Source organism: Zingiber officinale, chromosome 1B (assembly GCF_018446385.1).
Source record: "Zingiber officinale cultivar Zhangliang chromosome 1B, Zo_v1.1, whole genome shotgun sequence".
NCBI classification, from domain to species: domain Eukaryota; kingdom Viridiplantae; phylum Streptophyta; class Magnoliopsida; order Zingiberales; family Zingiberaceae; genus Zingiber; species Zingiber officinale.
Window position 1 is genome coordinate 97,547,643 of NC_055986.1, and position 13,029 is coordinate 97,560,671.

At 47.4% G+C, this 13,029-nt stretch overlaps 1 protein-coding gene across 1 annotated transcript; it reads left to right on the plus strand.

The window, feature by feature from the left end:
• Window positions 1-10,231: 10,231 nt before the first annotated feature.
• On the plus strand, window positions 10,232-10,630 carry LOC122040280 (agamous-like MADS-box protein AGL61). The gene has a single exon (XM_042599610.1). It carries the CDS (start codon window positions 10,232-10,234, stop codon window positions 10,628-10,630), a length of 399 nt encoding a protein of 132 aa, XP_042455544.1.
• The last annotated feature ends 2,399 nt before the right edge of the window (window positions 10,631-13,029 follow it).

The window sequence follows — 13,029 nt, forward strand, 5'->3', positions numbered from 1 at the left end:
GTATTTGCAGCTGTGCATATGGAATGATACTTTCTGGATTCATTTTTATTTAAGGCATTCTTTCCTTTAATGGTCGCTTTTAGAATTTAATGTATGACTTACTCCTTAGCATCATATGGAGTGTGTGGGAACGTTTGCATTAGATTGTACCTTTTAGAATTAATGCTGCTTGATCTCTGGGAAAAATAATGTTTGCATGGTTTATAATAGAAGCTTTGTATGCAGTGACATAAAATGAAAATTCTGCTTAATAAGAAATTTAAGAGCCACCATATTGTTTCAAGAGGTTATCATTTATGTTACATAGATAACGCTTTTTGCACTTCTGTTAGATGACTAGATCAAATGGTTTTTATGGTTATGTAACATTTATGCAGTGCAATTAGAATCACGCGTACAGTTTAGTTTCTAATTTGTAATATATATCTTTATTCAAATAGGTGTCCTCAAGAGTACTGGGAAGAATGTCGACAAACTAAAAAAATGGAGAGACTTTAACAAATTAAGGAGCACTAGGAGTTGCAGTCCCTCCTCTTCACCGACATCTAAGTAGAAAATCTCGTGTTATATTGTTCTACCTTTGTTTTAATAGTGTTATCATTTTGTTGGTTGCTAATGAAATTTCTTCAGAATGTTATAGATATTATTTTTGAATGTTAGAAAATTGTATATTAAATTTTATTTTGAAATTTAGTATTTTGAATGATTTATAATATTGGAAAATTGTGTATTAATTTTTTTTATTTTTTATCTAAAAAAGACAACGATTTTTTACCGTTGTCGTAGATAGTTTAAAACTGTTGTTGAAGACCCTGTTATTAAATGTAGACACTCAAAGACAACGGTGAAAAATTGTTGTCTTTGAAGGAAAAGACAACAGTTTTTCACCGTTGTAAAAATGTTGTCTTTGCCTTCAAAGACAGCGGTTAAAAACTGTTGTCTTAGGGCACCCCTTTTAACAACACGGCCTTTAACAACAGTTCAAAATGGGCTACGACAACAGTGAAAAACTGTTGTTGTTAGGCTTTTTTCTTGTAGTGCCGGTAATCTATACACAGGCGTATGCTCCCGTCCTTCTTCTTCACGAACAATACAGGCACTCCCCATGGTGAATGACTAGGGCGTATGAAGCCTTTGTCAAGCAGCTCCTGTAGTTGCTCATGAAGTTCCTTCAGTTCTGCTGGAGCCATGCGGTAAGGCGCTTTGGAGATAGGATTTGTACCGGGAATGTGTTCTATCTCAAATTCAATCTCCCCTGTCTGGTGCTAAGCCTGGTAACTCTTCAGGGAAGACTGCTGGGTAGTCACGTACGACTCGGACCTCTGCTAGCTGTCGGTCCTTGTCCTAACCGGTACTGACTACATGTGCTAAAAATCCCGTACATCCTGAATCCATTAATCTCTGTGCTTTCATAGCGGAGAGAAACTTCTTGGGCTTTCGCTTTGGTTCTCCGACGAACTCGAACTGTGCTTCTGCTTCAGGTTGGAATACCACTTTCTGTTTACGACACTCGATGGAAGCACCGTATCTGATCAAGAAGTCCATTCCAAGGATGACATCGTAGTCAGTCATATTTAGCACTATCAGATCACAAAAGAGCTCTCTGTTTGCTATAATGACTGACACTGCTCTGAGCCAGTGCGTGGATGCCATAATTTCTCCTGAAGGTAAGGTCGTCAGAAACTGATTACTGAGTACCTCTGGAGGTATTGCTAACTTCTCAGCAAATGCCCTGGATATATAAGAATGGGTTGCCCCAGTATCGAATAAGACAGTTGTACTTTGCTGTAAAATACTAATCTGACCTGTAACAACTGTCGAGGCATTTGCTACGTCCTCTCTGGTGAGTGAGTAGATCCTCGCATTCGTCGTAACTGGAGGGGCTTCTAATCTGCCCTGGCTGATGTGGGGACCTTCTAGAGCGGCCTGCATCTGATGTAACTGAGCTGGCTAGCCTCCATACTGAATCGGTTGTGGTTGAGGAAGACTAGTCTTGTTCGGACACTGCTTGGCCATATGTCCTTCCTGTCCACACTCAAAGCATCCTCGTGTTCCCTTACGACAAACTCCAGGATGGAATTTCCCACAAGTAGCACACTTTGGATAACTGGGCTGCTTACTGGCTGGTCCTCCTTTTGGGTAACTCCCTGGCTTGCGCTTGTTGCTGGAGTTCCCTTTCCAGTTAGAGCCGTGGCCCTGGTTTCTGGGTGCCTGAGCCTCCTTGACCTTTCGACTCGAGAGAACTTGCTCTGCTGATATTATTCCGGTAGTGCTCGGTGGTCAGAGCACTGCGACTATTTCTTCGGTGGTTTGCGGCCTATGAACGCCGCCACCACGTTCATCGCTATTTCCGGCCTCGGCATCTTGAGCATCAACGGACTCGTTCTTTTTACGTGCTAACTAGTTCGGGCATAGGCAAGCCAATCTATTGAATTTCTTCATGGCTTCCTCAACTGATAGGTTGCCACGAAACTCCAAGAACTCGTCATAGTGGCGGTTTGTGACCGCATGAAAGAACTCCTCGAAGAATTCTTTCTCAAGTCGCCCATGTAATCGGTTTCTTGGGCGCTTGCTCCCCACCACATGCGTGCATCTCCTGCATGCAGAAGGAGGCGCACTTCACCTTCTCATGTTACGCCAGTCCGGAAGCTCCATCGTACTCTCCGGTGTTTTGAACCGGGCTTGAGCATCCCATGGTTCCCTGGTGAGAAGTTCTCGGGCTTGACTCTTTGCCACCTGGATCGGATAGGCTTCTCTCTTTGCCTCTGCTGCTGGGCTACTGGTGTAAGGTGGGTGGTGGAACCTCTAAGACTACTGGCGTTGCTACGTTTGGTTCCGGGGTGACTGTGGGAGTATTCTGCTAATTAGCCTTTAAGGTGGCTATCTCCTGCTGCTGTTCAGCTAACTGCTCCTGTAACTGAGCCACTAATGTTGTCAGGTCTGGGGTAGGCACTGAACTGCCTGCCTCATGCTGGGGCTCAGTAGCTGGTGCCCTCCTACCTGGCCGTCCTCGTGCCATCTCTAGAGACATGGAGGACATACATGACTAACACAATCACAAGGGAGTAACTATTGTTATCATGTCAACTACTATCATGAACAAGCATTCTTTAGTTATATCTAAACATGAAACAAGAAACATAAAGAAAGTGAGAGATGTTCTTACTTGGAAGCTGCAGGTTCAATGCTGATGTGTGTGTAGGAAGTATGGAAACTGCTCTGATACCACTCTGTAACGACCCACCTTCTACTGGCTAAGCTGTGAGGCCGATCGTTACATTAATCTGTGCTAAACTATTCCCTGACCATTACTAAATCTAGATGCGGAAGCTGCACTAATTAAAATTTTACTAAACTATTGACATTTCTTGATTCTATACATGCTCAGGGGTGTAATCTAACTATTCATGACACATTATACTTCCCCCATGGTCAAGGAACTGAACTAGAGGCTTCCTAGCACCTTTCGGGCCTCCCAATCGATCCACAGATCGATTGGAACAGTTGAATCGATCCAGTGATCGATTCAGCCGGCTACTGTATGCGGGGCTTGGGTTGGATCGATCCAGTGATCGATCCAGCACGCTACTGTGCCGGGATAATATTATGGATCGATCGGCTGATCGATCCAGTGATCGATCCCAGAGCCTTCTGTTCGTGACAGAATTCACTGGATCGATTGGCTGATCGATCCAGAGGCCTACTGTTCGCGAGGCAAGTTGCCCGATCGATCCTTCGATCGATTGGAGACTCTCGAATCGATCAGCTGATCGATTCAAGTTTCTGATTTCGACCAAAGTTCTGATTTCAGCACTTGTTCGTGCCAAAATCACCTATAACAATTCTAAACTAAATGCCAAACATTCTAACATTACAAAAATAGTATTCTAAACATGATAGGATGCTTAGTAACTAATTCATAACATTTAACATGCTAAAGTGCAAAATAACCAAATGCTAAAAAGTTCTAGTGCTTAAACAAGCTTGCTGAAATTCCCTAAGATCTCCATTCCAAGTTCCATCCACACACATCTTCGTAGCATTGCCCTCCAGCCTCCGCTAGTCCATCTTTCCTTTACCTTTATCTGCAGTATAAGGAAAAGAAAGTATCTGTAAGCTTTCGCTTAGTAAGAAATCATCTACCTCACTAAAACATGCAATCGATGCAAATCATGCTTTGAAACATGCTATTTAAAACACTTACTGATTGAACTAAAACATGGCATGCTATCATACAATACACAGCAATCAAAAGCTAGTCATGGCATACTATCATCTAAAGCAGTTGTAATAAAACTGAACATAGAGCTATCATACATAATCATAAGAGAGAGTTGAACTGAGCCAATTCTAGCAAATGCTAAAATTGTACTGATTTCACCTAGCTATTCTGTGGGAATTTAAAAACTATATACATAATAGATGAAAATACATAATCATGCTGCTGTTTGGGCCCGGCGACTGTACTTGCTGTGCGCGCATCCCTAACTAAACCCGGGGTTGCAAATTCTGAATCTAGTAGGGTTTGCTAGGTTAGCTGAACCTAGGGACGACTATGGGAGTCCAACCCAATGGATATCTAATCCAGTATAGTGCCATTGAGAAAGTAAAATACTGAACATAAGCTAATAACTATTGTCTTGCTTCTACCAGGTTGTCTAAACCCAGAACTAGGTTATCTGAACCTAGAGGCAACTGTGGGAGCCCACCCATTGGACATCTGGTCCTGTAAAAGCTGGAGCAAGACTAAATAGCCTATGTAAATGCTTCTAGTGCATTTATCCAAGATAATAAAATGCCTAATTTGCATTTGACTGCGCTAAACATTCTATCAAGCACTTGGTGTATGCTAGTGCACACCTTATGTGCTGAAATTTGCATACAACTAAACTAATGCATAAAAATCACACGAATAGCTACTTATACTGCAGGTGAGGGGTTTCTTACCTCCTGTTCGGATTTTCTTACGATTCTAATCGCTAGATCTCCGGAGGAGACGATCCTTTCGACGATCTTCTCGCGTCCACGCATTCCTCTCGCGGAGGGGAGCGTCCTCGTGTCGAAGTCGTCGCCGGAAGGTGCCCTTGGGCAGAACCCTAGCCTTCCTTGTGGTTGGCGTCGAGAGAGGAAGAAAAGAGAGGTGGGCGGCGGTGAGGTTTTAGGGAGAGGAAAAATCACGATCCAAATAACCCTTCACTTAATTATTTCTTATTTATATTAAGTGATCTAATTCGCCCCAACTCCAACTTAAATAAAATTGATTCTCTTTCCTTTCAGCACGGCCCTGCTGGGTTCACTTGGTTACTAGAGTCACCCTATAAGATATAGAGTTCGCTAGGTCCCGGGTTCAATTCCCGCGTAGGCTATTTTACGATTCTATTTATTTTTGCTACTTCCGCTCTTCTAAAAATTCTGTAAAAATATCCTAAAATTCCAGAAAAATCATAGAATATTTCTAAAATAGTTTTGAGAATTTTTCGGACGTTACAATATGTTCTATATCCTCTACTTGTTTTGCGTCCTCTTACATCTACAGGTACTACTCCCTTCACATGCGGTGCTTTGTTTCTTTTTATTGCTGCGGACTTTGCTCACTCATATTGCTACGGGCTTTACTTCTACGGGCTTTAAGGCTTATCTCCCTCGTTCGGGGTCGGGCGGTCTTCACTGGTCTTGGGCCAACTTATCAGATTTCTTACCTCCCCCGTTCGGGGTTGAGATAGTCGCCACCGATCTAGGACCAGAATATATCATCTCTTACCTCCCTCGTTCGGGGTTGAGATAGTCGCCACCGGTCTAGGACCTGAATATATCATCTCTTACCTCCCCCGTTCGGGGTTGAGATAGTCTCCACCGGTCTCAGACCGAAGTATGTCATCTTTTACCTCCCCCGTTCGGGGTCGAGAAAATCGCCACTGGTCTCGGACCAGAGTATCGCCACCGGTCTCGGACCGGAGTATCGCCACCAGTCTCGGACTGGAGTATCGCCACCGGTCTCGGACCAGAATATCGCCACCAGTCTCGGACTGGAGTATCGCCACTGGTCTCGGACTAGAGTATTGCCACCGGTCTCGGACCGGAGTATCGCCACCAGTCTTGGACTGGAGTATCGCCACTAGTCTCGGACCAGAGTATCGCCACCAGTCTCGGACTGGAGTATCGCCACTGGTCTCGGACCAGAGTATCGCCAACGACCTCTCGGTCAGGTTCCAGACTGCCGCCTCAGTGCAACTTATAAGTGAGCAAGGCTCTCACGCCCAACGACCTCCCCGGTCGAGTCCCAGACTCTCGCCCCAGTGCGAGTTATAAGTGAGAAAAGCTCTCACGCCCAACGACCTTCCCGGTCGGGTCCCAGACTCTCGCCCAGTGCGAGTTATAAGTGAGCAAGGCTCTCACGCCCAACCCCCCATGACCTTTCCAGGTCGACTGTCCCAGACTCTCGCCCCAGTGCGAGTTATAAGTGAGAAAGACTCTCACGCCCAACCCCCCATGACCTTTCCAGGTCGACTGCCCCAGACTCTCGCCCCAGTGCAAGTTATAAGTGAGCAAGACTCTCACGCCCAACCCCCCACGACCTTTCCAGGTCGACTGTCCCAGACTCTCGCCCAGTGCGAGTTATAAGTGAGCAAGGTTCTCACGCCCAACGACCTTCCCGGTTGGGTCCCAAACTTTCGCCCCAGTGCGAGTTATAAGTGAGCAAGGCTCTCACGCCCAACGACTTTTCCAGGTCGGCTGTCCCAGACTCTCCCCCCAGTGCGAGTTATAAGTGAGCAAGGCTCTCATGCCCAACGACCTTCCCGGTCGGGTCCCAGACTCTCGCCCCAGTGCGAGTTATAAGTGAGCATGCTCTCACGCCCAACGACCTTCCCGGTCAGACTCTCGCCCCAGTGCGAGTTATAAGTGAGCATGCTCTCACACCCAACGACCTCTCGGTCGGCACTGACTGACTCGCCGCTCTGCCCGACACGCATCACACTTGATTCACTTGCCTCTTCACTTGTCGTTCTGCCTGACACTCTCAGTACATGATTTCACTCACCGCTGTTGCTCGATCGGCACTCATCTCACTCGATGCTCGATTCATGAGCCCTGCACCTACTTGGCTCAAGGGCTTTGTTCCCGTTTACCTTCGATCTCGTTGGCTCCATACTCGCGTCGTTTCACGGGATCCGCTTTCGCGTTGCTCATGAGTTTTGCGACCATTCGTCATCAACCTCTTGGTTCAGCTCGACGATTGTCTTTTTATCTGGTCGACATTTTTTAGTCGCCCGGTCGCGAGTTTATGGTCGCTCGGTCGACATTTTTCTCAGTCGCGCTCACAGCTTCGCTCGTCCTTCCCTCTATCGGTCGATCACGATTTACTGTCGCCCGGTCGACGCTCTCCCTGTCGCGCTTACGGATTTACTCGCCCGGTCGTGACTTACTGTCACTCGGTCGACACTCGCTCGGTCGCGCTCACGACTTTGCGCGTCCATTCTCTTTATTATCCGGTTGTGATTTACTGTCGCTCGGTCGGCACTCGCTCGGTCACGATCATGGCTTCGCTCGTTCATCACTCTCTGTATGGCCCGGTCGCGATTTATTGACGCTCGGTCGATATTTTCTTGGTCGCGCTCACGGCTCTGCTCGTCGATCATTCCCTCTATGGATCGGTCGCGATCTATTGACGCTCGGTCAGTATTTTTCTCTGTCGCGCTCACGGCTCGGTCAGTACTTTTCTCGATCGCGCTCACGGCTCTGCTCGCCCATCTTTCTCTCTAGGGATCGGCCGTGATTTATTGTCGCTCGATCGCACGCTCGACACCACTCGCTCGACATTCTCGATCGCTCGGTCGACACTTTTCGGTCGCTTGATTGTCGCTCGAACATTTTACTCAGCATCTCCCGATCGTTCGACATCTGCTAGATCGCTCTTTTGACACTCGCTCGATATGTCTTTTGTCGCTCGATCGGCGCTTATTCTTTTCGTCGCTCTGTCTTCTGTTGCTCGATCGGCGCTTATTCTTTTCGTCGCTCTGCCAAGTACTCGTCGTCCACTGCTACTCGTTCAACGTTATATGACAGATCCGTGATATGACTCTGCATTCAGTAGTGATTCTATTTTTCATTTGGCTGGGTCTAGTCAGTCGGACTTCCACCTCCTTCGACTAGACTTGAAGGGGAGACTTGTGATGTGGTTATACGTTGAGGGTATAGGAGGAATTAGGGGAAAACGGGAGGGCAATTTGGTCAAATGACTATTTAGGGCATTGAGGAGAAAAAGAGACACTGTAGCATGCAGTAGGGAAATGGGTTCATGCGTGTGGAGTTGACGCTGCTGCCAATTTTCTTCTTCCCTCCCGGGCTCCTCGCCAGCGCCGAGACCGGTTGCCGGCAGACACCTTTTTCCCTCTTCCTCTCCCCCTCGCGACGCCCTCACTATCTCGCCGCTTCTCTCCCTCTTCCCTGCAGCGCCACCTGCGAACCGATAAGCTGTCGCTCACCTTCTTCCTCTCCCTGCTGTGGCCGCCCCCGGTCGGACCGATGCCCACACCGGCAAGGGTTTCTCCATCCGCAGCCCAGAGGAACCAAGGGAGGAGCTCGCGTTCTCCTTCCTCGCTACCATCACAACCGCCAGGATGGGTTTCTTCCTCGTCCTCGCACGACTCCTCGCCGGCCGCCGACCATCACCTCTCTTTCCCTTCCTCTTCTCCTTGACACCAGCCATAGCCTTCCTTTCTTCTCCCGCTTGACACCGCGCCGCCAACAGGAACAGAGGAGAAGACTTCCTCCTTTCCACACTCCTTGCGACGCCTTCGCCGGAGCCGATGCCGGCGATAGCCCTCTCCTCTCCCTCTCCTCGCCGTCGCTCCCCACGCCGCCCAGCAACACCTCTCTCGCCTCCTCCTCGCAACGCTCCTTCTTCCTCCTTGCAGCGCCGGCCATAGCGACGATCCGCCCCCTATCTCCCTCGTAGCTCGTCGGCAGCTCCAGCGGGTAGCCCCAGCGCCGACAGCCCTTTCTCCCCCTCTGCGTCGACGTCGTAGTGTCGCCTCTCTACAGCGTCACAGCCCTTACATCGGCTCCCCTCCCTTCCGGTCGCCATCTCTAGTGGCAGCCCTTGATGGGCCCACTATCTCGGCCGATCTGCTGTCCTAGCCGATCCATGGTTTTCGCCGGCCCACGACCTGGGCCAACCGTACAGCGTTATTGTCATTGTCGGTAGTCCGCGCGTTCATTGCGTCCCTGTTGCAGCTTTGTGTTGTGGTTGTGTTCTGGCCTTCGTGCCGATATATTATCCCGGCCTACGTGCCGAAGTCATATCTCGGCATGCGTGTCGACATTTTATCCCGATCTGCGTGCCTACCTAGTGTTCCGGCCTGCGTGCCGATCTCATGCCCCGGTCTGCGTATCGAGCCCGTGTCTCGGCCTACATGTCGATCTCGTGTCTCGGCCTGCGTGTTGATCTTGTGTCCCGACCTGTGTGTTGCTAGTACCTCCCGGCCTGAGTGCCGGTATTTTATCCCGGTCTGTGTACCGGTATTTTATCCCGGTCTGTGTGCCGGTGTCTCTGTCCGACCTGTAGCTCGTCTTCCGGTTTTGTACCGTGTTCGGCTTCGCGTCGCCAGATCTAGCTCTCCAGCCTGATCAGAGTCATCTACTCTTCCGGGTCGCGACAACTCTAGTCGCGTCCCATCCGAGGGCGCCCCCTGGGTCAGGGTACGTTTTGTATTTATATTCTATGCATATTTCATTATTTTATGGCTTAGTCTTGTACTTATATATTCGTTGGATCTGCATCGAACATCGGGATACCGGGGGCCGGGTCAACCCGATCGCTGGCTGCAAGCAGCGTTGACCAGAGACTTTTGATGACTTAGTCAACACAAAAGTCATCTCAGCACACCCCCCTTCTGGACACCGCGACTCGATCAACATCTCATCCACCTCACCCGACGGTCCATCTGACTCAGAGTTCGGACGGGATCATATTATATCATAAAAAGCAATCCAAGATTAATTAGGAATACAATCGTACGTTGGAATTCAATTCAGATCTTTGATTAGATTGAACTTTTGATTAGATATCTTAAACTTTTATGTAATGAAATCCTCTAATCTAATCTAATCTCGATTAAATTAAATTAGAATATTCATTACTAATTTTGGAAGCCCTTAATTAGTAGTATTATATATATTCAAATCAGTTTACTTAATCTATCGCCTCAAAATTTGCAGTAGTGTTGAAGAGATGAGCGGAGCAATGAAGAAGACGGGCAACGGGAGGCGGAAGATCGAGATCAAGAGGATTGAGAAGGAAGAAGAGCGGCAGGTGTGCTTCTCTAAACGCCGTGCCAGCCTCTTCAACAAGGCCAACGAGCTCTCCCACCTCTGCGGCGCCCAACTCGCCGTCGTCGTCTTCTCCCCTGGCGGCAAGCCCTTCTCCTACGGCCACCCCTCCGTCGACTCCATCCTCGACCGCTTCTCTTGCCGGCCTTCTCCTCCTCCTAGCTGCCTTCTGCCACCGCACCCGTTCGGCAACCCCGTGATTTGTTGGCTCAGAATCAATGATTCGCACACACGCACAAAGCAAAGAAGAAAGAAAAGAGAAACACAGAGCAGTGCCTTCACAAAAATAAACTTGCAGTGAATTGATTTCTACGTACATCTGTGATGTATTTATACACAAAAGTTGATAAGAATTAATACTACGAGATGCAACAAAATAGGAAACGAAATAGGAAAGATCCATACAAATAGGGAAGACTGAGTAAAAGAATTATCAAAAAACGACGTGGGGATAAGGCTTATTATATCAGGATTATTTTCTCACATTACTCCCCCTAATCCTGACATGGTTGTAAATCACGGACGCCGAGTAATTGTCGCATCGCAGCTAACTTCACTCCTGACAATGCTTTAGTTAATACATCGGCTCGCTGTTCTCCGGTATTAACGAACTCAACCTCAATCTGTCCCTTTTCAACACATTCTCTGATAAAATGAAATTTTGTATCTATATGTTTGCTTCGACCATGGAATACCGGATTCTTCATGAGAGCTATGGTAGATTTATTATCAACAAATAATGTTACCGGCTTCGGCTCTACACCGGTTAATTCGCTTGCAAGGCTCTTTAACCATAAAGCATGACAGGCTGCAGTTGTGGCTGCCATGAACTCTGCCTCACAAGATGAAAGTGCCACTGTCTTCTGCTTCTGTGAATTCCAAGACACCAAGCTTTCATTAAGATAGAAAGCCATTCCACTTGTACTTTTCCTTCCATCAAGATCACCAGCTAAATCACTATCCGAGTAGCCGAATATACAAAATTCCTGAGGTCCTTTTATGTAAACAAGCCCAAAATGGATTGTACCTTTCAAATACCTGAGAATTTGTTTGACCACCTTGTGGTGCATAATTGTGGGTCTCTCCATGTATCTGCTCGCCATTCCGACAGAATATGACAGGTCCGGCCGTGTATGTAACAAATATCTCAGGCAACCAATGAGGCGCCTATACTCCGTGGCGTCAATTGGAGTCCCTTCCAAGTCTTTATGCAGCTGTGTCTTGGGTTCCATTGGATGCTTTGTGGCGTTGCAATCTGCCATCTTGAAATGAGATAGAATTTTCTTGGCATAAGCTGATTGTCTAAGTAAAATCCGATTCTTCTGTTGTTCCACTTCAATCCCTAAGTAGTAGGAGAGAAGACCCAAATCACTCATATCAAATTCTGCCATCATTTGTTGTTTGAACTTGTTGATGTTTTCTGTGCTACTTCCTGTCACGATGAGATCATCGACATATACTCCAACAAGTATACTTACTTCTCCTTTACGCCTTGTATATACTGCATGTTCTTGCGTACATTTTTTGAAGCCAAGCTCTTCTAGACTCCTGTTCAGTCGTATGTTCCAGGCTCGTGGAGCTTGCCGCAGTCCATAGAGAGCTTTGGACAATCTGTACACCTTATCTTTCTGATTTGGTACTTCAAATCCTTCCGGTTGATTGACATATATTTCTTCTTCTAACTCTCCATTGAGAAATGCTGACTTCACATCTAGATGGTGTACCTCCCAGCTTTGATTTGCTGCAAGCGCAAGAATTACTCGAACAGTATCAAGTCTAGCGACAGGTGCAAATACCTCTTCAAAGTCGATGCCGTGTCTTTGTACATAGCCTTTCGCCACTAACCTTGCTTTATGCTTAATGACTTTCCCATCTGCATCTTTCTTCAGTTTGAACACCCACTTTAGGCCGATAGGTTTGTGGCCTAATGGGAGTTCAGTTAGGGTCCAAGTCTTGTTCATCTTGATAGACTTCAGTTCCTCCTCCATTGCTTTGTACCAGCAAGCCTCGGTTGCAGCCTCTTGGTAACATGTCGGCTCTTCAGACATCACCATCATCACCTCTTCATTAATACCAACAATTTCCTCAGTGTTGGCGTAGATATCGGCAAGGGATCTATAACGGACTGGTCCTTCATAAGACTCGGGTGTATTTGATTCCGAAGATGAGGTAGCTGCATAGGCGTTCGATGATGGTGTAGATGGACTTGATACACTTGTCATGGGCACCACGGCTTCTGATGGTGGTGTGACATCTTCCACTCCTGCCTCAGTATCTGCTGCAACAATCGGCTCATCGGAATAGGATGCATCCAACATAATAAACTCCGGCAAGTTTTCTTCATTGTTAGCACCTGCATTCCATGTCCATTCACAATTTTCTTGAAATATGGCATCTCTACTTACTTGTAGCTTGCCACGCTTTGGATCAAATAGCCGATGAGCTTTGCAGCCTTCCTCGACACCCAAGTATACCATGGGTGAACTTCTGTCGTCGAGCTTCTTAAGGTGAGGGGTTGTGTTTTTCACATATGCAACACAACCGAACACCCTCAAGTGGGAGAGATGTGGCTTTCTCCCCATCCAAGCTTCAAATGGAGTACGCTCTCCTAGCGCCTTAGTTGGGAGACGGTTTAGTAGATAGACAGCATGCCTAACCGCCTCTCCCCAGAACCTTGCCGGCATATGCGTACCCTTGAGA